The following is a 22,773-nucleotide window of genomic DNA, read 5'->3' as shown; positions in this document are numbered from 1 at the left end:
AGTCTGTAAATTGTGCTCCTTTTAGTTTATTGCCATAAAATAATTGCAATATATGTTCCAAACCTATAACTTGACCTCGATTCTAATGTCATTCGGAAGGGTCAAATTGATCTTCTTTAGAAGGGTTTTAGGTGAAAAAACGTAAGAACGATCAACTATAATTACATATATACAAGTGCCATACCAAATTTGCCAAATGCCTATCGTATTTTCTTATATTCCTGATACTTGATAGTCCAGTCCATTTATGTCCTAATGGCATGTTTCGACCCTCTCGCCTAAGACATAGATGACAACAAACAGGGCAACTGGAAACCTTTCCCATTTCCTACTAAAAATGTTGATCAAAATGGAGATCATGTTCTGCATCCCCACCCCAATCCGTGGCAGGACAAAATATTTTGTTATTCATATTCTTCACCATTTTAATATTTTGGGAAAAAAGCCACCAATTTGAGTTCAAAATACTATCACCACCACCCCGACAATTAGACATCCAACCCACAATTGCAACGTGGTTGGTATCCGCAATGGACTCCATCGAAGCCATAAGCTGTGAACATTAGGGATGAAGATGCAACTATCCCCTTTATTTCCAAATCGTTAGAAAGATGCAGAGTCACCAAAACAAGAAAGTTTTAAAACTTTTGTTACATGCAAGTGAAAAAGAGTCATTTTTGTTTATTAAAGTATATATCTATTGGCAAAGACGATTAAAGGAATTTGTTTCTAACTAGAGACGAAGGCAGACATTACGAGGTATCACAGCAATGGTACAAGCCTAAAAGAGCATGTAATGAACAAAAATGGCGAGCGAGAAGAAAAGTGGCCACTCCCCTCTTCATGCGATTACATTTACACAATATCATTGCACCAACAAGAGACTGCAACACTAAATAAAGGATCCCATTCATCTATATTCACATCATGAAAATTGCTATAGAACTCGATTCTGTCCTATTGAAGCTATCTATTAGATAAAAAACTAGTACTTAATACTAATACACATGGTGACTCTACTTCTAATTCCTATAATTCTTGAATACACTAGAAATGAACGGGGGGCTGATACAGAATATAACTTAAGTGAGCAAACAGAATCATGCAACAAGACACTATCGCACTCGTCACCAACTTACAACTTGCAAATTATCTACATAATCCTCTTATATTCTCATGTGTAGGCCATGCAGATTCTTTAGGCGAGACGTCTTTCACTTATGAGAAATCAATCACCTACGGCGTGATGTGTTAATGTGTTGGTGGGCTTTGCTCTCGTTCTGTATCCTATCTGCATACATTGGTAGGCGAATGATCTCATTTATTTCGTTCAAAAGGACCTCCTCTGTGATATTGTCCTTTATACTTCTCATTACCTGTTTTGGGTTGAACAAAGTCAGCCATTTATTACATTAGCAGGTAGTAATGATATGCACTAGTGTAGGAACATCAATGAGAGATGGGATGTACCTTCTTGTAGGTGTTAAACTCATTTGGAGTCCCTTTATCTGGCCTGATTCGCATGCATACCCATACATCTTCGTTCTGATCCCAAGAACACTCAACTATCTTCCCCGAGTATGATGCAGGATCAGACCCATCTGCAAAATCATATAAAACAAGCACGGAAATAAATGACAGAAAATATTATCTAGTCCGAGTACATAGAGCCATTCTGGTGTGCCTCATGAACCTCCAAATCGCTGCTACTACTTAATTGCATGTATTATAACTGAGGATGTTATCTAATAAGAAACTATATGCACTGAATTCTCCTAATTAGCATCAATTAAATGCAGCAGAAGCTTTTCGTGATTGAGCAACTACAGTAGAAAGAAATCAAGAATTAATAACACTGCAAAACATATACACACACAAGTAGAAGGCTAGAAGCTGAATCCTTTACGTGCACCAACTTTTAGTTGCAGCAGAATTTAAGCTTCATGTTATAACACAGTGATAGACATACATAAATGGTAACCTTGCTAAAGCCTTCTGAGCTATCAGATTTCCAGATGATGCATAATTTGTTTCAGGGATACTTCAGAGAGTATGCCAAAAATGAAACTGAAACTATTATTACAGGGGAACTCCCACTGTACTACCTATATAAATGATGAGCAGTGAAGGCAGGGGTGCAAGTTAAAACTATTACCAATTAACCCAGGTTTCACACATCTCCGAACATCCAGGATAAAGAAGCATTTATAACATGACGGCCAAAGTTCTGAATCTCAATACGTCAATTGAAGATTGATACAGAAATTAGAGATATTAATGTACCGGTATAACGTCATGAAAACCTATAAACCAACCTAGGTGCCCTAATCCATATTGTATGCCTAGGGGAACGTATATATAAATTTGATGTGATGCGAAGGTCACAAGAAGTCCATGAATTTTTGACATATAATTTCAAATTTGTTGAGCCAAAGTTGTGAATGACCAATAGCCAACCAGACATGCAAATGTAAATGGGATGTGACGCAGTAAGCTAGTGATGGAGATGGAGATGGAGATGGAGATGGAGATGGAGATGGAGATGGAGATGGAGATGGAGATGGAGATGGAGATGGAGATGGAGATGGAGATGGAGATGGAGATGGAGATGGAGATGGAGATGGAGATGGAGATGGAGATGGAGATGGAGATGGAGATGGAGATGGAGATGGAGATGGAGATGGAGATGGAGATGGAGATGGAGATGGAGATAAGATAGAAAAAAGATAGGGTTCAGAAAGAATTTTAAGAGAGATTAATTCAAATTATTTTTGTTTAAATTAGATCAGGATAGTTTTAATATTTTGATAAAGTTCTAGTTTATTATGAGTACTATTAAAATTACTAGATTATTTGCTCTCTATATAAAAGGCGCCCTTGAATATATAAATAAATTGATTTCCTCTGTGCCCTAATATCTTCTATTCTTTGATCCCCTTCTTTATTTGGTTCCTTTCTCAATTGTTCGTTGTCAATGTTAGTTCTTCGTCACCTAGCCAACTTGACAAGAAACATCCACTTATGCTATTAGACCATTCTAGCAGCATCTTCCCATTATTCAATAGCTCAGCACTTTTACATCAACTACTGCTAATACATTTCAGTTAAAAGTTCTATATTCAAGTGACCTACATATCAACAAAGAGCAGTCTCTCCAGTAACAGCATATTTCAATTGGATGATTGAGAAATTCACCTTGCCCTATCAAATCAATATACAAATTAAATAGTTTTATGATTTTGAATAAAGGAGTGTTGCTAAAATGGATCTATTAATGATCACTTAAAAAGAAAACTTGCAATTGAGCATCCTATGCCAAAGTGAAAATATGAGCAACAAACAGAGTACAAAATTTCAGTAATTCATCACATAAGTGTACCTAACTACTCGTATGTGTTTACAGAGTTTGAACCCTTCTATAACTAAGGATGCATAAAAAACTTGCATAGTTCAAAAAATAAATAGGGCCCGGTTCAGAGGCTCTGGAAAAGAAGTAATTCTGAAATTTGCTCACTTTTATGTCTAACTATTAATATTATGACCTATTTGTTGGAGGAACTAGGACAGATTGTCCAAGTTTTTATTCTGAGAGTTAGACCAAAAAATGCAGAGTCGAAAGGTACATTGTGACTTTCCATACACCTTACAAGCGATGCAACAATAGCAGCATTATAATAAGGAAAAATACTAACCTGGGAAAACAACCCGACTTCCTTCCATTAGTTTTTTCTTCCCTCTTTCGTGAAGATAAAGTGACTGGCGACTGTCAACCATCTGCCAATGCACAAGGACAGAAAATTTATCCGAGACAGCAAGAAACATGACTCAAAAGTTCGTTCAAATTCAGCTATAATAGTTTTTACTGATTTGGAAAAAGCATATAGAGTTTTGTTAGATTATATCAATATTATAAAGGTGTATAATTGTGAAAGTACGGGTAGTAGTAGGGGATTTACCATGCCAAATTCTGCCAGACTTTTTATATTTTTGGTTTAGTCATAAAGGAGCTAACCAAACAGGGTCGAGTTCAGGTTCCTTTGGGGTTTGTCATTAGTAGAAGACAGATCTGGTAAATTTAAGTCTAAAAGCATGTTTGGAAGTGTTTATAAGCGATTTAAATTATAAATATATCGAAATGAGTTGTGGATGAGTGGATAATACTTGTGAGTGCTCTGTGTAGATAAAAAGTGACTTGGTATAGATAAATATGAGTCAAACATGACTATTTGGATCTAAGGAGGACAACAAAAATTTCTCTCTCATCATCAAATAGAAATAATGGTCAAGTCAAACGATGGAGTATGATTCCAAAGAGCCTGATTGTTGTAAAAACACAGGACGACTTAAAACTGATATAATGCATAGGACGAGTGAGTTGGACAAAATGAAGAAGTGCTATAGCAATTCTACGTTATCGAAAGGTACCAAGGTACCTATTAAGTTTTAAGACAAATACCATAAAATGGTTATTAGACCACCTATACTTTATGGTGCAGAGGGCTTGGTCATTAAAAACATTTTATCTACATAAAATGAATATAACATATATTAAATATATATGTGCAGGCATAATAGAATGGACAAAATAAGAAACAAAGAAATATGCTAACTAATCACAGATGGCTCCATATGCGGATAAATTAAGAGAACCGATAGACCTAAACAATGGCTAATTTACACATCAATGCGTCCTTAGTGCAACGAGCTGGAAGGAGAGAAACACCTAAATTAACACTATCTCAGATGGTTGCAGAACATTCAGTGGTATCAGACTGTTCAATTGCCGCAACATTGGATCAAAACAGAGTAGCTATTATGAACAAGGATTAACTTGTACTAATCAACCATAATAAGTAGAAAATACAAGCAAAGTCATTTTCGGGATAAAGAGAGGAAGAGAGAAATTGCATTAGCAACAACCTCAAAGAGGAAATCAACTGAATTCATTTCTGGGTATTTCCACTTCAAGAGACCCTCATGCGTTCGAGGAACATAAGGATCATCCCAACCCTGCACGCAAAAACAACGAGCAACAATTTCCATACAAATTATCGAGAAAGAAATACTAAAATTAGATAATTAACACATTCCCGAATTCATGGGTGAATAGCATGTTCAAGATATAGCACGAATTACATAAATAAAGCATATGTAAAGTAAAGAATCACAACCCAAAATATGAGCAATTAGATGTGCCACTAATTCTACATTGTCATTGCAAGCACCTGAAAAATAAGACCATCAGCAGCATGTGAAAGCTTTGGAATAAATCCCTTCAAAAGTTTTGTGACAGTAGATAGCAGCCAAAAGTCTTTCCTTCTTACCTGTGAAGCTTCCACAGATTAGAAAAGGTTCCAGCATTTCAACAACAGATGGAGGTGGAAGTGGGGACAAGAATAGGACTCATGATGTGAAAATCGCAAAACCCAAATACAACATACCCTGAATGGCTCCATGTCATATCTATAATAGGGATTTTTGCTCTGTGATATATATTGTCGTTCTATATTCCGAGGTTCAATTACTTCCTTTTCAAGCATTTTCCAACGTTCATAAAAGGGCCGCTGCAATAAAACAAGTGTTTAAAGTAAAAATGAATTTACTCAGGTAGAACCACTCAACCACAATAAAACCAACACTGTATAAAAGTGCAAATGTGGAAAAATAATAATAATAATAAAAAACATAGTAAACTAAAAAATTTCATGATTCTTGAACAAGGGAAAATGCAATAAGAGCATATAATTCATAGTGGTCTGTATCAGGAATTAAGACGGTTTACAGTTAAAAAATATAGATTCAATCAGCAGTATTATCTCCATCATTTGATACCTGGATGCAATGAATAAAAAAGTTTCTATACATAATATTACAACTTACAACTTGCATGGTGTTGTAAGATATTTCTACAGATTAAATTGTGATAAATGCTAAGATGATGTAAAATAAGGGAAGATGTCCCTTCACATAATTTCTAAACCTCTTATCGATCAAAATTCCAGATACTCAACGTCACACTGCATATAAGTATATATCTCAACCATCTCTTATGTTCCACGTGCTCATGCTAAAGCACATTTCATGTCATCTTGATTCCCAAGTGAATAACCAATTATAAAAACTAGTCTTTTTCCAGTGTTAACGATTAATAAATTCAGGCTGATTATAAGAAACTCATACTTTATCAACCCACGAAACTGAAGATGAGCAAGATCATGATATCTACCATAAAACATGGGCACACAAGCCACCAATAATGGACAACAAACATAAGGTTGATTTCCCTTCAAATTTAAAAATGCACAAACATTAGTAAGAACGACCATTGCAGAACACAGCTTATCAGTTGCTAATGATGAAAAATGAACATAAGAATGAGACACAAACACAAGATTATTACACGTAAATAAAAAACTTTTCCTTATTTTTTAACCACACATTTCTCATCAATTTACTATTCTAAAATATATTTTTACAAGAAAATGGATATCAAACACCCCCTTCATATTATTTTTGAGTTTCCTGTTCGATATTGATAGACCCCCACCTCCAATATTCCAATACAAGTTGTTATTAGTTCAATATTCTAGAGAATTCCAAAGTTAGTTAGCAAAAGGGCAGAATTATAATAACAAACTAGTAAATTCTCTATAAATGTAATGGGGGGAAAGCGGGACATCATTCAGGAAAGATTGGGAAAATTCAGGAAAAGATTGGGAAAATTCAGGAGAGACCAAGGCCTCTCGAATGCCTTAGGAAATGTTATTTCATTTACTTTATGTTCTTCATTTCATTTAAATAAACAGTACAATAATTCCTTGTTCACAATCCATCCTTCCCAACTAATTCATACGGCTTATTTCGTCAATTACATGTGCACTTTCCATTTCATAAATCAGCCACCATATTGACTACCTGATCCAGTAATCACCCACAAGACAGGTTCATCAATAGCTTCACAGGTTCAGATAGGAGCAACAACAGTATCAACTCTATTCAGCAGCAGTAGAATTCAACAGAAGCAATTAGGATCGTATTAGATATCTTCCTTCTAGAAAAGTACAGCTAAGCATTGGTTCGTTCGACAAAATTAATATTGTGCTATATTAATTATGAGAGAAGCATTGTATCTTGAGAGAATGATGTTGATTTGATCCTCTTGGCGCCAGTCTAGGAGTCGAAAATCCGTCTTTCTCTCATATCTTGCATCATTTAATTTCCTTCGTATTTTTGTGTTTTCTATGTTTGTTTAAGTCATGATTTGATTATTATCATGCATATACCATGATTTTGGTAAGTCGTTACTCTATTTGTATTTGCATGCACGTATATTTTTATTAGCGAATCTAAATTATGGACTAATTTATTACACATGCATGGGGTTGGGGGGGGGGGGAATCCTTTATCTTGAAGCTATTTCTAGTTAAAAAAAAAAAAAACAAAAACACACACACACACACAATTCTATTGCACCAAAAAGCTTGTTCTGAGACTGATCCATAGATGCAATATGACTCAAATTCATCAGAATAGAATCTTCCTAAGCTCAGTATACAATGTGTTACAGCCTAAGGAAGAACTATTAAATCGCAAGGAAACTACTAACAAATCCCAAGAGCCATACGATTAGGAAAATACTAAAGACTGCCAAAAAAAATAAAAAAATAAGGGAATGCCTAAAGACCTAAAATAAAATTGCTCACTGAATTTTCTTAAATTTGCCATTCAGAAACTAGCATCAGTATGTGTGTCATCAGATAATGAACCTGTGGTAATATTGCAGCCACTTTCTAGATGGGCAGACACAAACATTCCAAGAACAGGTTCCTTTCCTTCATTTGGAGAGAGTAATACAAAGACATGGAAGCTAACCAAATTTATTTACCACGCTTCAATAGTAGAAATGATTTTGCAGAAATAGTAAGAGCATAAAGCTAGCATACTCCATATGTGCTTACAAGCACAGAGATATGATGAATGTCTATAGAGCAACATACCTCATAAACAAATGCATTTACGGCCTCATTCTCAGGCACAGAATCACGCCCCTTGCAAGGAATCTAAATCAGAAGCAACTAATCAGGAACTCCAAAATATAAATTTGCAAATTTATGAAAACGTAATTCTTGAGTCAAGGGTATAGAAATATTCATTACCCACCTTAACATGCTTGATACCTTCTCTCTTCCAATCATTAGTCGAATAATATCTATTTGAATTTGTAAGATCGATGACCAAACCAAGCTGAAAACATTTCAGTATATAAATTAAAATCAGTATTCTGAGAGGCTCTATCAGTGTCCATCAGATAAATCAATCAGCAGAAATTATGATTCATTCACACATCACTGCATACAAATGATAATGTTACTACCATATATAAATGAATTATACATAGAATCATGATCCTGCAGCTTTCAACTGCTCAACCTTATTCAAGCAAGTTCCATAAAAAAAATTATTTTCTTAAAAGATTACATCATTCAGTGGTTCATCTTCAAGTTTTACCGATAAATATGCATGCACTTGCTGATAAGAATCTCAGGAGGAATATAAATATAGTATCAGCTTTCTTCCTCAAGGTAGATTTTGGTCTTGCATGAAATAGGCTAATAACATAAGGAAGCCTAATTCTGGCTTCGCTTGCTTCAACGCTGAACGTAAAAAGCTTGTCTCACTAATAGTTGGTCAACATCGCAAGTTAAGAGTCATGAATTGACTTACGGCCACTCTATAGCCAACTCTAGTCTAATTATTTTGGTTATAGAACCAGGATTTACATTTCAGCAGGCTTTGCTATTGCATTAGCAAGAATCATGCCTCAGATGCATTATTGCACTGTACTTGACCCCTTAAAGTACTTTATAAAGTTTATAACATTTCAAAAAAGAGGAATATGAGCAGGTGTTCAAAGTGAAAATTCAGATGTTCCTCTCTACAATTTGAAAATGATGTGCTAATTACCAGCTCTGCTCCCAGAAATAATAACATAATAAAGGTGTGTAGTTGCTGCAGTCCATAATTCCATATACTCACCTTTCTTCCTAAAACTCTCTGTTGATGAATCACCTGCCTGGAAGAGTATCTTTTACCCGGAAGAATACAATCATTGAATGATTCACCTAAAGGAACTTTTGAAGGTACTAAACATCCTATTTCCTGACCAAATGAAGGGCAATCCAACCAACCTGCAAGACGACGCAACCAGAATTTCAAAAGGAATACAGTGAACAACAATACATAAGGAAAATAAGGGTCGCATGGTAATACTTGTCAAATTGCCCACCCCCTCCCAAATGGGACCTTCAGAGACTGTCAATCAGGTAGTAACAAATTTCTAGTATCTGTTCGTCTGAGATATTATTTCTTTCTCCTATAATACAATGATATGACGAGCAAACAAACAACTACTTAACTGACCAAAAAATATCATCAAATACTTAAATTCGAGCATTTCATCCCCTTATAAGTTCATACCAGACTACTGACATGGTAAGATTCTAGGAAAACATTGTCAAATTCATCTTCAATGAATAAATTCTATTAGATTTCTCCACATTGCAAAAGAAAATGAATGCTCATCAAAAGATAAACCAACCCATGCCAAAATGGCCTAAACTTACCTGGAGGAAGTTTATTATGAGGTTTCTGTTTTTTAATTTGATACCCATCATCACGAAATGGTGGCTGAGATTGGTATGATAGCCTGTCAATGGGACGTTGTCTTTTTAGCCTCTGAATCCTCTCTTCACGTTCCTAATTCAAAACGTACCTCAAATATCTCATTAGCAGGTCAGAACGGTGACATCTCAGATAAAAAAAATATGGCCTGCAATTATCATGGTGCACAAACTCGTAACAATATACATGCTTTTGCAGAGTTATCTCCTTATTCTTATTTCCCTTCTTTTCAAGGGGATGTAATTGCAGAGGATGACTATAGTTAATTTTACGAATAATCCATTACTAAAGCATCAAATTTTGCAATACATTATGGAAAACCAACTTAAGGTTCCCCGCTGTACCAATTCAATAGGTTAGTGATGGAAACAGAGAGAGAAAAGAAGCAGAGTCCGAGTGGCTAACAGAGCCTAGCCTAGTCATCAGACAAGTGGAGTAACAATTTGCAAGCCTGAAATGATAGTTTTACAGTACATTAATCATCAGCTTCCAAGAACTCATTACCCCAAGCAAAAATAGCAGACCATAGGCTTGCAATGCATCAATCACCAATTGAATTATCTCCCAGAAGTTCTCTAGTACCTAACATTCTACCTTCTAAAGCATGAATTTATCCACCAGTTGACTAACACTCTGATATGCAAATACACTCATAAGCTCTAAAGAAGCACCAATCTGGAACATCATGTGGGAAGGATCAAATGATGTCTCTTCATTAAATCTTGAAAAGGAGCATATTTAAGTCAGAGAGAAGTACCCGGTGTGAAATCTCAACAGCAGACTCCCCGTGTTCTGAATGCTCATTGTATTCTATCTGTTCTTCTGGTGCATGATCTTCTTCGAAATTTGGTTGATAAAACACATCATCCTCTTCTGGTTCTGGGATGGCATTCAAATCCATGCTGGCAATCATTCAATTAACACCAAGAATCATTTGTTTAGATGCTACATCAAAATTTTATTCTTTTTACTTTCAATGACACCAATATGAACCTTATTACAGTAGTCAAACACAAATGAAAGTAAAGTTATGTCAAATAAGAGCTTCTCAGTGACAGAGTCAATACACCCAGAAATGTCATACCCTCCAAGAGACGCGAAGGAGAGAGAGAGAGAGAGAGAAAATAATTTATGGGGATAGGGAAGGGTAGACAGAATGTCATGCAATTGAACTGTTCCAGTTGGAAAAACACTACCATAGCAGGAGAGAAGTTTCCTAATTCCTCTTAGGTTATGCTTATAACTGACAATAATGAACCAATAATGAACTACGTGACCTACGTCAATATAAAGCAAGAAAATGGAACTGCAATAAATTATGATTTAAAATATTAACCTTGGATATCACAGTACCACAAGGCAAACGTAATTATGTTAAAAGATCGTCCTGTGAGAGCTAACTAAGAACATGAAAGTGATATTCAAATCTCAGAAACCAGAGAAAAACAAAAATTAAAATTGACAGCATTCATCCAGGGGGAGAAGGGGGGTCTCAAACCCAACTAGATAGCTTTTAACATTAATTGTCGTTTAACATTCCTACTCCCACTCCAAGACCTTACTAGCACTCAAGTTCTTGCTGATTCACAAGGGATTCCATGTTTTAAATGCTGGTGTAAGCTAATTGAAATTGGTATTCAATTGGAATAACAAAGACACCTCCTTGGATGCAAACATCTTTTGATAATCGTGCAGATAAAAGAAAAGCATATTTTCATGAATCAACCCAAGCAACTACAAAACAAATGATCTCAAGATCTGTCCTCTAGTCATTGAAGCAAATCTATAGTTCAAAGTTGAATCCTGTAACTTAGCTAAAGGAGTGTAGGGTCATATGGATATGCAGGAAGCTTTCCTTTGTAACCATAAAGTTGTCATCCGAATTTAAAAGGAATATGCATCTATGCAAAACTAACGTCTAATAATTGCAAACATGAGCTAACAAAGTGAAGTTTTATGTTCCTTGAGTCAACAAAAGCAAACTGGTATCACTACAACCCTTTTAAAATCCGAAAAGAATTGAAGGTAACAGGTACGTTCAAACTGTAAATGCACCAACCAATGCAGGAAGGATTCAGAGTCCAATCAAACATTTCCGGTTACTTTAGCCCAAAAATTTCTATTTCTTTTCCTTTTTCTTTTCTTTTTCCATTGTCAATTAATAAAAACAAAAACAAAGATAACCAAATTTTTATTTTAGTCAACAATTCCCTCTGCTCCCAGCACGAACCCCCCACTGAGAATTCCGCATTATTCATCTCCATTTAAGCGCTAAAATGCTGAGACTGTCCCACTCCCATAATATAAATCTTTTTAGTTTAAGTGGAACAAAATCAAGGATCCAAAACCTGTCATTTACTGAAAAGTTCATCTTTTTTCTTGTATACAAGCATGTGTAGTAGAAAGACCTGCAACCCAACATAACAAGTTCTTGTTCTAGCCATAAAAGGGCATGATCAACAATTTAAAATAAGGAAAAAAAAGTTCAAACCTGAAGCAACAAAAATGGCCGAAACTCGAGACAACCCCGCTGATAATTGTCGTTGAGACCTCGTAACCACCTCGATAAAACCCACGTCAAAAAAAAAAAAATCAAATAAAAACCCTCTTCATTCTAGTATGCACAACTTAAGACCCTAAAATTCAGCCCGAATGATATAATCCATGAGTAAAACTTCAACTCTGCCAAACCCTAGCGGAAGGGCTCCGCCTTCATGTAGAGAGAGAGAGAGAGATCGGAGAGATTTTATTTTTTATTTTTACTGTTCAATCCATCAAGAAGAGAAAATGAAATGAAAGAAAATGAATTTACTTATATTAGACAGAAATTATTGTTGTGTATGAATTGAAATGGAGTTTGAAGCCCTATTCGTGCGATTACAGCATTACGGGGGCCGCGGAGAGTGACAGAGGAGAGAGGGGGCAGTTTGGTAATTGGGGAGTAGTCGTAGATACTAGGAAAATTTATGCCATTCACTTTAATTTTAAGTGATTCTTTAATTCAAACTTTAATTACAATCATTTTATAAGATTTTCAATTTTTATTAATTTTTTAAATACACATTTCATCTACTGTTATCAAAATAGGATAAAATTGACAAGATGTTAAAAATTTTATCATAAATGTTGTCACGTGTACCCTAAAATTCTACAAATATATCTTTTTTAGCCTCCGTTTGACAACCTTTAAAAATTTAAGAGCTTGAGCACTATTTGGTAGAGATTATGAATATTGATTTTTTGATTGTTAAAGAGAAAATTGAGTTCCACTTATGAGTGAGAAAGTAAAAAATAATGAGTTGAATAGTGAAATAACGATCAAAATTTTGATTTTTTGAGATGAAAAATTGCTATCAAACGATGACTTTTCGATAGTGATTATGAGAATTAATTTTTTAAACGTTAGAGAAAAAAGTAAGTCCCACCTGAAAAATAAGAAATAAAAAATTACGGCTGACTTAGAGAAGTAACAGTCAAAAAATTGATTTTTTTAATTAAAAATCAGAACCAATTATGCACTAAATTGTTTGTTACAGTATCATTATCCATCACACATTCACATAATAAAATATTCTATATACAAACAAATAAAGCCCCCTTTTGATTCTCATTCTTTGACCACAAAAATGAAAAAATATGACCTTTATCCATCACATCAAGCCATTATATTTGACTTTCTATCTCTTTTGTGGGTTCCTAACGATTATATTTTTCATTCTCATTCTTACAAAAATTAGTACCAAACGGGGCCAAAGTTTCTTTACTTTTTAACCACGCATTATCTAAAAATACTATTCAAAACTCTTTAATTTTTTAAATAATGGGTGTCAAATACGACCTTAAAATACACACACATGTAGAACAAACACACAACTCCATTGACCAAAACACAAAAACAGCCATCGACCATTCCAACACCTCCAACGAGATGACAATCACTTCACCGACCACCATTACCAAGTACCACTATCTAGCAAAACTACCAACATTCCCAAATCATTCTACCGTATCAATACCGTTATTGGCAAGTCAAACACTTTTACCGTCGGTATTAGTTTGGCCCTCCAATCTTTAAAGATCCAATCCGTTAATGGAGGATGAACATGTAACATTAATGTGCATTGACCTTATGCCCCTGATTGAGCTCCATTTTTCTCATTATTTTGTCTACGATACTCATTTTTAACCATATATTATTTATTAAAATAATATTACAAGCTAATCAAAAAGAATTTCATTCTTTTTTAACGATACATTTTTCATACTATTCCATAATACATTATTAGAAATTAATGGGGCTCAAACACGACCTAAGTTGCACTTCTTCTAACTAATAACAACGTATTTCTCCTTTAAAATCTTTCCTCACACTACACTTTTTAACCTCTGTAGCACAAAAAGCCTTGGCAATCAATATCATCAGCTTTATCTCAACATACGTTGCTCTTCATTATTGCTGAGACTTCTACTCTTAGAGTCGGCTCTAGAAATAAAAATGGCAAAAAATTCGTCAAATCTGATACCCTCGGCCCAACTCTGAACAGGATGGGGCTTACCTGCTTAATCGGTATTGGGGTTGAGGGTGTGGATACGAGTAACAAGGACCTCGCCTAGGGGTGTCAATAGACTGAGCCGAGCCGGCCCATGAAAGCACGAGATCGGCTCGTCCAAAAATGGGTGGGCTCGTGGCTCGTGGGCCGAGCCAAGCACGGCTTGCGAGCATACGTCGTTTTTCATTTTTTTTTTTTTGGAAACAAATAGGTAAATTGGAAAATAAAAAAATAATTTTAATTTTTAAATCGTGAATTTTTTATATAAAAAATTTTTATATATAAAAAACTAGGTAAAAATTTTAAACTCTCTTCCTTTATCCGGGTTTGGGACCGGCTACTTAAATTTAGAGTAGGCGGAGTTAAAAATTGTGTTGTTTATTTGTTTGTTCGTATACAATATTTTAAAGAGAATTTAAAACAGTATTAAAAATCATTTTTTCAAGCAACACTATGCGTCCCCTTTCATATAATCTTTGAAGTAAATCCCTTTTAAAAATTGAAAAAGTAATCAAATGCCCTTTCAATTGTCAGAAATCTTCATTTCGAAAATTATATAGAAGTCTTCCACTTCGAAAATTATATATAATTTTTGAAATGAAAGAATTCTGACAATTGAAAGGGCAATCATTGTCCTTTCAATTTTCAGAAAGAATTTATTTCAAAAATTATATGTAAAGGTACGCACAACGTTGTTCGATAAAAGAATTTAAAATGTAGACATATAGTAGTAATAGTACTAACAAAAATTTAACTAAATTGGTAGAAATAAATTTTTTTCTTTTTTTTAACTAAAAGAGATAGAAAAAATAAAAATGAAATCTTTATTTTTTTATTTTTCTTTTTAAAATAGATAAAATATAAACCCTCATTCTTTATCCGAGTTTGGGACCGGCTACTTAAATTTTCAGTAAGTAGAGTTAAAAATTGTACACAAACAATTTTTTGTAGCGTGTACAATTTTTTAAAGAAAATTAAAAGTAACAATAAGAAAAGAAATGTTTCATCAATATAATTAAATCAAATATCACTTACTTGACGACATGCAATTTCGACATATTTATCTTGTAGTCAAAAATGAACGTCCTGCTAATCCTTAACGCACATTAACGCTTCTAAAATATCTTCTTTCAGTCGACTCTTGATCTCGCTCAAAACTTTTTTACCTGCACTAAAAGCAGACTCCGAAGTAACAGTGCTAACCGAAGGTGTCAGCAGATTTTTTGCAATCGCAGATATAACTGGCCAACGTCGTTCATACCTTCACCAAAATTCAATTATTTCGTTAGAACTTTTTTTAATTGGTTTATCTGTTGGCATATTCTAGTTGAAATAATCAATTAATTCAGCAGGCAATACATTATGGCTTGAGCCCGTAGATGTTTGATTAGAATGAGATACAGATGTACGCGACATGGCAGTAGATGAATACATTGCAGATGAATCATATCTATACGAATTAATGCCTTGAAATAAATTAAATATTTCCGCATCTTCTTATTCAATTTCAGCGGAAGAAGTAGGTGCAAATGGTACCCGACTAATATTGGTATCTATTCGGTTCGCATATAATTCATACATTTCACATAATGTTTGCCCTAAATTTCTATATGTGATAGGTGTATCAAATGTTAAGGCGTTTGAAAATTGATCAATTATATATTTAATTCCCGATAAATTATATCGTTGGTCCATCACGCATGCTAAAGGAAATAACATAGGCAAGTTTTCCCAGTATTTTTTAAATTTTAATTCCATAGCAATTATAATTTCACTAAAATCAGGGTCATTTTTGTATTTATGAAATGTTCTTACAATTATATAAAGACCTTCAAGCACCATACAGCTAATGAAATAGTAAACACCCGATAAAATCTTAGTCGTTTCATAAAAAGACGTCAAAAATCTTTTAATTTTCAAAGCTATTTGCCAATCACGTTCAGTCAACGTACCATCGTCATCACTTCTAACATGTCTATTGTTATAAAAGTCAGTTATTAAATGTTCAAAACCTTCACATGACTTTAATAACAAGTAAGTAGAGTTCCACATATGACTTACGTCGCTAACAAATGTTTTAGCATTTTGCATTCCTATTTCGACACAATAATCCTCAAATGCTTGTTTTCTACTTGGGGAGATTGTGATATATATTAGTGCGTTCCTAATATTTTGAAATTCATTCTTTATATATTTTAAACCATCATGGATAATTAAATTTAAAACATGACATACACAACGAATATGAAATAAATACCCACCAAAATCAGGTTGCAATACCCTATGTAATTTATCGACAAATACTTTATTAACACTAGCATTATCGAAAGTAAATGAACGAATTTTATTTTCGTAATGATATTCTCTAACAATACTAATAATAGCATTAAATATATTATTAGCGTTGTGAAGAAACTCAATAATTCTAAAAATAATAATTTTTTTATGCATGCACCAATATGGGTCAATATAATGTGCAGTTGCATCTATATATTCTCTTTTATTAATCCCTTCTCATATATCCGAAGTTAAAGATATGACACCCCCATATTTTTGCAAATTCATAATTAATTGTTGTTTTGTCTCAGTAAAATATTGTATTGTATCGAAATGAAGAGTGTTTCGACTTACCTCAACGTACCTTGACTGCAGAGATTTTTCTACATATGAGACGTAGTGTTGGTTGTCAATTAATGCAAAAGGCAACTTAGCACCAGCAATAAGCTTCACCATTCCGATTCGAATTCTCTCCTGTAAATACACCCATGTAGATAGGGGTGCAGCAGAACCACTAACGTCTGGACTGCCAAATTGTAATTGTGTTTGACAGCCTGGAATAAGTCCATGTTTGGCTGCACATACTTTGTAATGGCGATTGAGATTGATGGTACCAATTTCTCTTTGCCATGCCAATCTTTATTGGCAGTATTTACATACTACTTTGGATCTTGGAACTCCAATGACGATTTTTTCCTTTGAAATCAACTTAAAGTGATCCCAACATTTTGCCTGTTTTTTCCCCTTTCGCTTTCCCCTCGCATCATGAATGTTTAATTCAATCTCTTTTTCCTGATCGTATTTCGCTTCGGCAACGTCAATATTATCCAAATTAATTGGATAATTTGGATCGCCGTTTACATGATGATGAAAATCCAAATCTGGAATATATTCAGGTAGGGGTACGTCATTTAGACCTTCAAATTGATTTCGAAATTGACTTTGCTGTGTCATGGGCGATTCGTTTCCTCCCACACCGAACAAGTTTTCGACAAATGTACGTGAATCAATTTGTTTAATTGTAATAAGTAATAACTAGTAAAATAATAATTGTATAAATGTAGTGAGAAATGAAAATTGGATGGAATTTCAATAACTATAGTGAGAACTGAGAAATGAGAATTGGATATTGTATAAATTGTATATAAAAATTGCACAACACAAGAGAGTTGAGTGTTGAGGGTGAATTGTAGAAAAAATAGTGGCATTTTGAGAGTTGAGAAGGAATTGTAGAAAAAATAGTGGCTAAATGCCACTATTTATAGAAGGAAAAAAAAGTTAAAGGATCGAAACGGTCATTGAAAAAATTCAGTGACCGTTACTGGTCATAATTTTATTATAAAAAAAAAATTATTCAAGGACCAAAACGGTCACTGTTAAAAAAAGTGACTGAAACGGTCACTTTTTAACACGAGCCCCGCTCGTGGGCTCGTTTTCAACGAGCGGCTCCCGGGCTCGTCCACCAAACCGGCCCGCTCGGCTCGCGCTCGGGCTCGTATTTTTACGAGCCCGAGCCTCCCACGAGCTCCGTTTTCGCGAGCCGCCCGGTCCATTTGCCACCCCTACCTCGCCCCCGTTTAAACTTTTTTTTTTTTTTTTAAGAATTCAATACTTTAAATAGAAAATTATACGAGATTTCATTATTTCTAATAGAAGATGACAACTAAAATTATCTAAAAAATATGACAAACTATAAAGCCTTAATTTACCAAATTTATTTGAAAAAATTACTTTTTAAAAATAAATAAATTAATTAAAATTTAATAAAATATATTATTTTCTCATTTTAATGAATTGGACAATAAAATGAATTATAAAAAAAACTAAAAAAAAATTGATATTGATAAGACCTTACAACTAGGGCTATAAATGGATCGGATCTGCCCATATCTTATTTTATCCAATAATAATTATTATCCAATTTGATCCGATAATTTAACGAATATTTGATTGTTAAATTTATATCTGATTTGCTATGTTATCAAAATTAGCCAACTTCTAAGCCCTAAAATTAAAAGATTAATATAACTTTTTACCCAATTTTTGCTTCACCTATTTATAGATTGCAAATTGTGTGATATTTTGAACAATGAAAGTAACTCCAATGACTGGTCTCTCTGGTGATTTAATTTATAAAATAAAATAATTATATTTTAATTAATAACAAAAACTTTCCAAATATTTTAATTAAATTTATTATACTGTTATCTAATTTTATTCATTATTTAAAATTATGTGTAGAGTATACTACGAGTTTCAAAAAAAAAAAAATTATGTATAATACATTGTGCCGTAATATTAAAATATATTATATTATCATAATAAATTAGATCAGATTGATTTATATCTATATTTGTTTCAATTAGTTAACGAATTATCGAATTCAAATTTTAATTGAATTTTCGGATTGACACCCTAAATCCATCTCTCATTAGTTTCATTGAATTCAGATCAAATTTAATTCATTGGCAGTCTTGCTTACAGCTAGTTAAATTTTGACATTTCAGAAAAGTTAAATTTTAATTAGAATCAAATTGAACCATTGAGTTCGAGTGGTTGTGGAAAAATAGTAGAGATAATTTAATGAATGGTCACTAAACTTTACTATAAATCACTACTTACTCATTGATTTTTAAAAAAGCTACTACTTGCTCACTCAATTTTGATACACGTTATTACTTACTTATTGAATTTTAAAAAGTTACTCATTTTCACCTAAATTTGGATAAACTTACTTGTTGCTCATTAAATTTTGCAATAAGTAACACTTGTGAAAATGATATTGATGATTGATGTGTAACTTTGTTCAAATTTGAGTATAAGCGATCTTTTAAATTCTGATGAACAAGTAGTAATTTATAGTAAAATTTAATAATTAAAGAGCAGCGTTTTAAATTTGGGCAGAAAAATAGTTACCGCAAAAATAGTAATTTAAAATAGATTAATGCTATTTGTAGTCGTTCACTGTGGTAGTCGCTTTACGTGGCATACACATGGCAGGTGATTATTTGATGCATTAATGTGGTAGTTTTTTTATTTATTTATTAATGCATCAAATAACCACCTGCTATATGTATGCTACGTAGGGCAACTGTCGCAGTGAGCGACTGCAAATAGCATTATTTTTTAAAATAATATTTCGTCGCTAAAAACACATGGAACTGCCTCTCAGTACATAATCCAGTAGTGCAAAAGATAGGAGTGAGATAGTCTCAACCTTACTGATAGTTAAGAGTTTAATTCCTAAAATATGAAATTCAAACTCTTTGTGAATATCAGTATACGGACAAACTCTTATTCTCTAGTTTATTAAAACACATTCCGTAAATTCCCTCCCTCGCAATACTATCGGGTGATACGGTGAGGCCTCAATGTTCGGGTTTTTCAACCTTTTAAAAAACACATGGGATCATAAAAGAACACTAGAACGACGGCGTAGCTTAACAAAATCTCTGGTTCCGCCAAATTTTTAGAGAGAGAGAGAGAGTGAGAGGATAAATGGGAGGAGGTGGGACGAGCGATGGCGGCATGTTGTACCACGAGGTACAAGAGTCGAAATTGTGCGCGGTGCACTGCGTGAATACCGTATTGCAGGGTCCATTCTTCTCGGAATTCGATTTGGCGGCTATGGCCTCCGATCTCGACCGTACAGAGCGGCAGATGATGCTCGGTGCCGTCACTGGAGATTTCCTCCCTGAACAGTCACACAACGTTTCGCTTGATGGCGATTTCAGCATCCAGGTATATTATATTGCTGTTTCCCTGTCTTACTTTTTCTTCACGCCATTATAATTAATATTCAGTTTAGGTTCTGTTTGTACGTTACTTTTGGTGTAAATTTATATGGTTTCAATAATCAGTGCGTCCGCCTGTGTTTATGGAACAGGCAATACTGAATGGAAAGTTTTGGTTTTGTGCTGGGAAATTTCATTTTTTATAATTAAAATTCAGTTTTAGTTCTAGTTTTGTTTTATTTTAGTGTTATTCAGTTTGTATTGGGGGACCAAACAAGGGCTTAGTTGTAATTGTCATGTTTTACTGTTAAACAATCTATAAGATATACACACACATTGAGAACGACAATTGTTGCTTGTTTCCTAGTTTATTATTGGTTGAAGTATTACCCTATTAGGAGACACAAAATATAATTCATTAGTTGGTACCACCATATCCTTAAGAGTTTATTGTTCAATACAGTATATTGGATCACTTCATCTTAGAGTGCAATAAACTGGGGCAATTTCCTGTGAAGCGTGCATTTTATTTCTATCCTTCGCTCTGCACTAATAATTCCATGAAAAGTATGAAACATTTTCTTAAATCTCCTTTTTCCTTAAAACAAATCTAGTATCACTTGAAAATTTTAGTCTTCCCCATACAATGCAAATTGAGCTTAAGGGTTGAGATGTTTATGTTTTTTATGATCAGTTTCTATTTGCTTTTATTTGAAACAACTTCCAGGTTAATCACAAACATATCCTTTGAAATCATTTATCAGGCTGTGGCTATATTACCAGATATTAGTTGACATTTCTAAGTTTCCTTCACAATCAAACTGGCATGTACTCCCTCCCGCTCCAGTCCCTGCCATGCCATGTGGCCTTTCTGTGGCCTATGCCATGATGCACGGTGAAGCGAAAGTAGTTTATGAATATAGAGTCAATTGGTGTTGCTGAAGCTGCTTGATATTCTTATTAGTGTACTAACGGATTGCACAGAGAACTTGTTTAGTGAGGAAATATGAAGTTCTAACAATTTACTTTTGGCACCTTTCATATTAAAGCTTTTGTAGTGTTGGAGGGGGTGCCTGGGACCCTCAGAGCCATCTGTTTGTTCTTAGGTAAATTTAGCAAATATGTCTCTGGAGGACCTTTGGTAACTTTTAAGAATTTGGATTGCAGGTTTTGGAAAAGGCTTTGGAGGTGTGGGACTTGCAAGTCATTCCCCTTAACAGCCCTGTTGCAGAGCCTGCTCAGTTCGACCCAGAATTGGAGAGTGCATTTATTTGTCATTTGCGGGACCACTGGTTTTGTATAAGGAAAGTAAATGGAGAGTGGTATAATTTTGACAGCCTCTATGCAGCACCCGAGCACTTCTCCAAATTTTACCTTTCAGCCTACCTTGACTCTTTGAAAGGCTTTGGCTGGAGCATTTTCCTGGTGAAGGGAAATTTCCCGAAGGAGTGTCCCATCACATTCTCCGAAGCCTCCAATGGTTATGGGCAGTGGTTGTCACCTGAAGATGCCGAGAGGATTACCAAGTCTTGCAACTCGGCTTTGAGATCTCGTCCAGGAGCTAGTCAGTCTCAGCATCATTCCAATCCCCGTCTGCAGCATGTACAACCAGAAATATTGTCTGACAATGAAGATGAGGATTTAAAAGCTGCAATAGCTGCCAGCTTGATCGATTCAACTCAAGAAATCAAAACAGAGGCAAGTATCACAGAAAATGAAAATAAAAACAGCAATGAAGCAAAGGCATGACAGGAAGCATCTTTCAAGTTAATGTAGTCTGCTGTTCGATCATAGTTGTGTGCTTCCAGTCTTTAATCTTTATATTGTTAAACAAATATCTCCTGTTCAGTCTTATACAGTAAAAAAAATTATATGGAAAAAAGTAAGTCATGTACGACATTTTACGCCCTCCCAAATAATTTCTCTCAATCATGTATTGTTGGGTATTTTCTCTTTGGGATGTATGCTATTGAGAGCCTTGACAGTTGCTGTTCGTTCAATTTTTTTCTGAAAGGTATTCTCAATTTTCAATTATTACATAGAAAAGAGTTTTAGCCTCCGTTTGGCTCATATTCTTAGTAGATTTTGATGAGAATTGAAAAATATGTGCCAGAACATTGATAAAAGTTGTGTAATCCATGAAATGTGTGATCGAAAATGAATTTGGAGGAAAAATATGTTTTAGAAAATGGTTACTAAACAAACACTTAATTTCATCATTGGATACATTAGTCATTTACCATCTCATCTTATATACACATTCAAATTAAGGATTCGATGTTGTAAAGTTTTATTTTAATGGTTAAACCTACCTCGATCCTCTTTCTCTATTCTTGTTTGCAATGGATTATTGAAAGATGTATCTAATCATACAATGAAATGTCCAGGGCAAACAATACTTGAAATACTCGAAGTTTATAATACTGCATCGATTTATGTGACAATAGATCATTGTAATCGTCTAAGTGAAAGTGAGATTATCGACCACAAGAGAAGCTTCAATTGGATGTTCATATATACACACGTGATAA

General features: G+C 34.2%; 2 protein-coding genes across 2 annotated transcripts; one reads left to right on the top strand and one right to left on the bottom strand.

Annotated features, from left to right (window-relative positions):
• Positions 1–812: 812 nt before the first annotated feature.
• LOC111373839 lies at positions 813–10,609 on the bottom strand. The gene is made up of 17 exons (XM_022996419.1): positions 10,439–10,609; positions 9,624–9,756; positions 9,037–9,188; positions 8,161–8,244; positions 7,936–8,060; positions 7,734–7,867; positions 7,625–7,644; positions 7,459–7,540; positions 6,916–6,954; positions 6,077–6,349; positions 5,881–5,961; positions 5,442–5,581; positions 5,226–5,324; positions 4,921–5,010; positions 3,693–3,774; positions 1,471–1,601; positions 813–1,376 (listed from the first exon to the last, which is right to left on the bottom strand). The coding sequence occupies exons 1-17, from the start codon at positions 10,592–10,594 to the stop codon at positions 1,233–1,235; spliced, it is 1,965 nt and encodes a 654-aa protein (XP_022852187.1). The 5' UTR covers positions 10,595–10,609; the 3' UTR covers positions 813–1,232.
• A 9,312-nt stretch (positions 10,610–19,921) lies between these two features.
• On the top strand, positions 19,922–22,279 carry LOC111373855 (ataxin-3 homolog). The gene is made up of 2 exons (XM_022996439.1): positions 19,922–20,249; positions 21,410–22,279. The coding sequence occupies exons 1-2, from the start codon at positions 20,007–20,009 to the stop codon at positions 21,989–21,991; spliced, it is 825 nt and encodes a 274-aa protein (XP_022852207.1). The 5' UTR covers positions 19,922–20,006; the 3' UTR covers positions 21,992–22,279.
• The last annotated feature ends 494 nt before the right edge of the window (positions 22,280–22,773 follow it).

Source organism: Olea europaea, unplaced genomic scaffold, assembly GCF_002742605.1.
Source record: "Olea europaea var. sylvestris unplaced genomic scaffold, O_europaea_v1 scaffold1168, whole genome shotgun sequence".
NCBI classification, from domain to species: domain Eukaryota; kingdom Viridiplantae; phylum Streptophyta; class Magnoliopsida; order Lamiales; family Oleaceae; genus Olea; species Olea europaea.
Note: the sequence above shows the minus strand (reverse complement) of the source record. Positions and strands in the feature narration are given on the sequence as shown.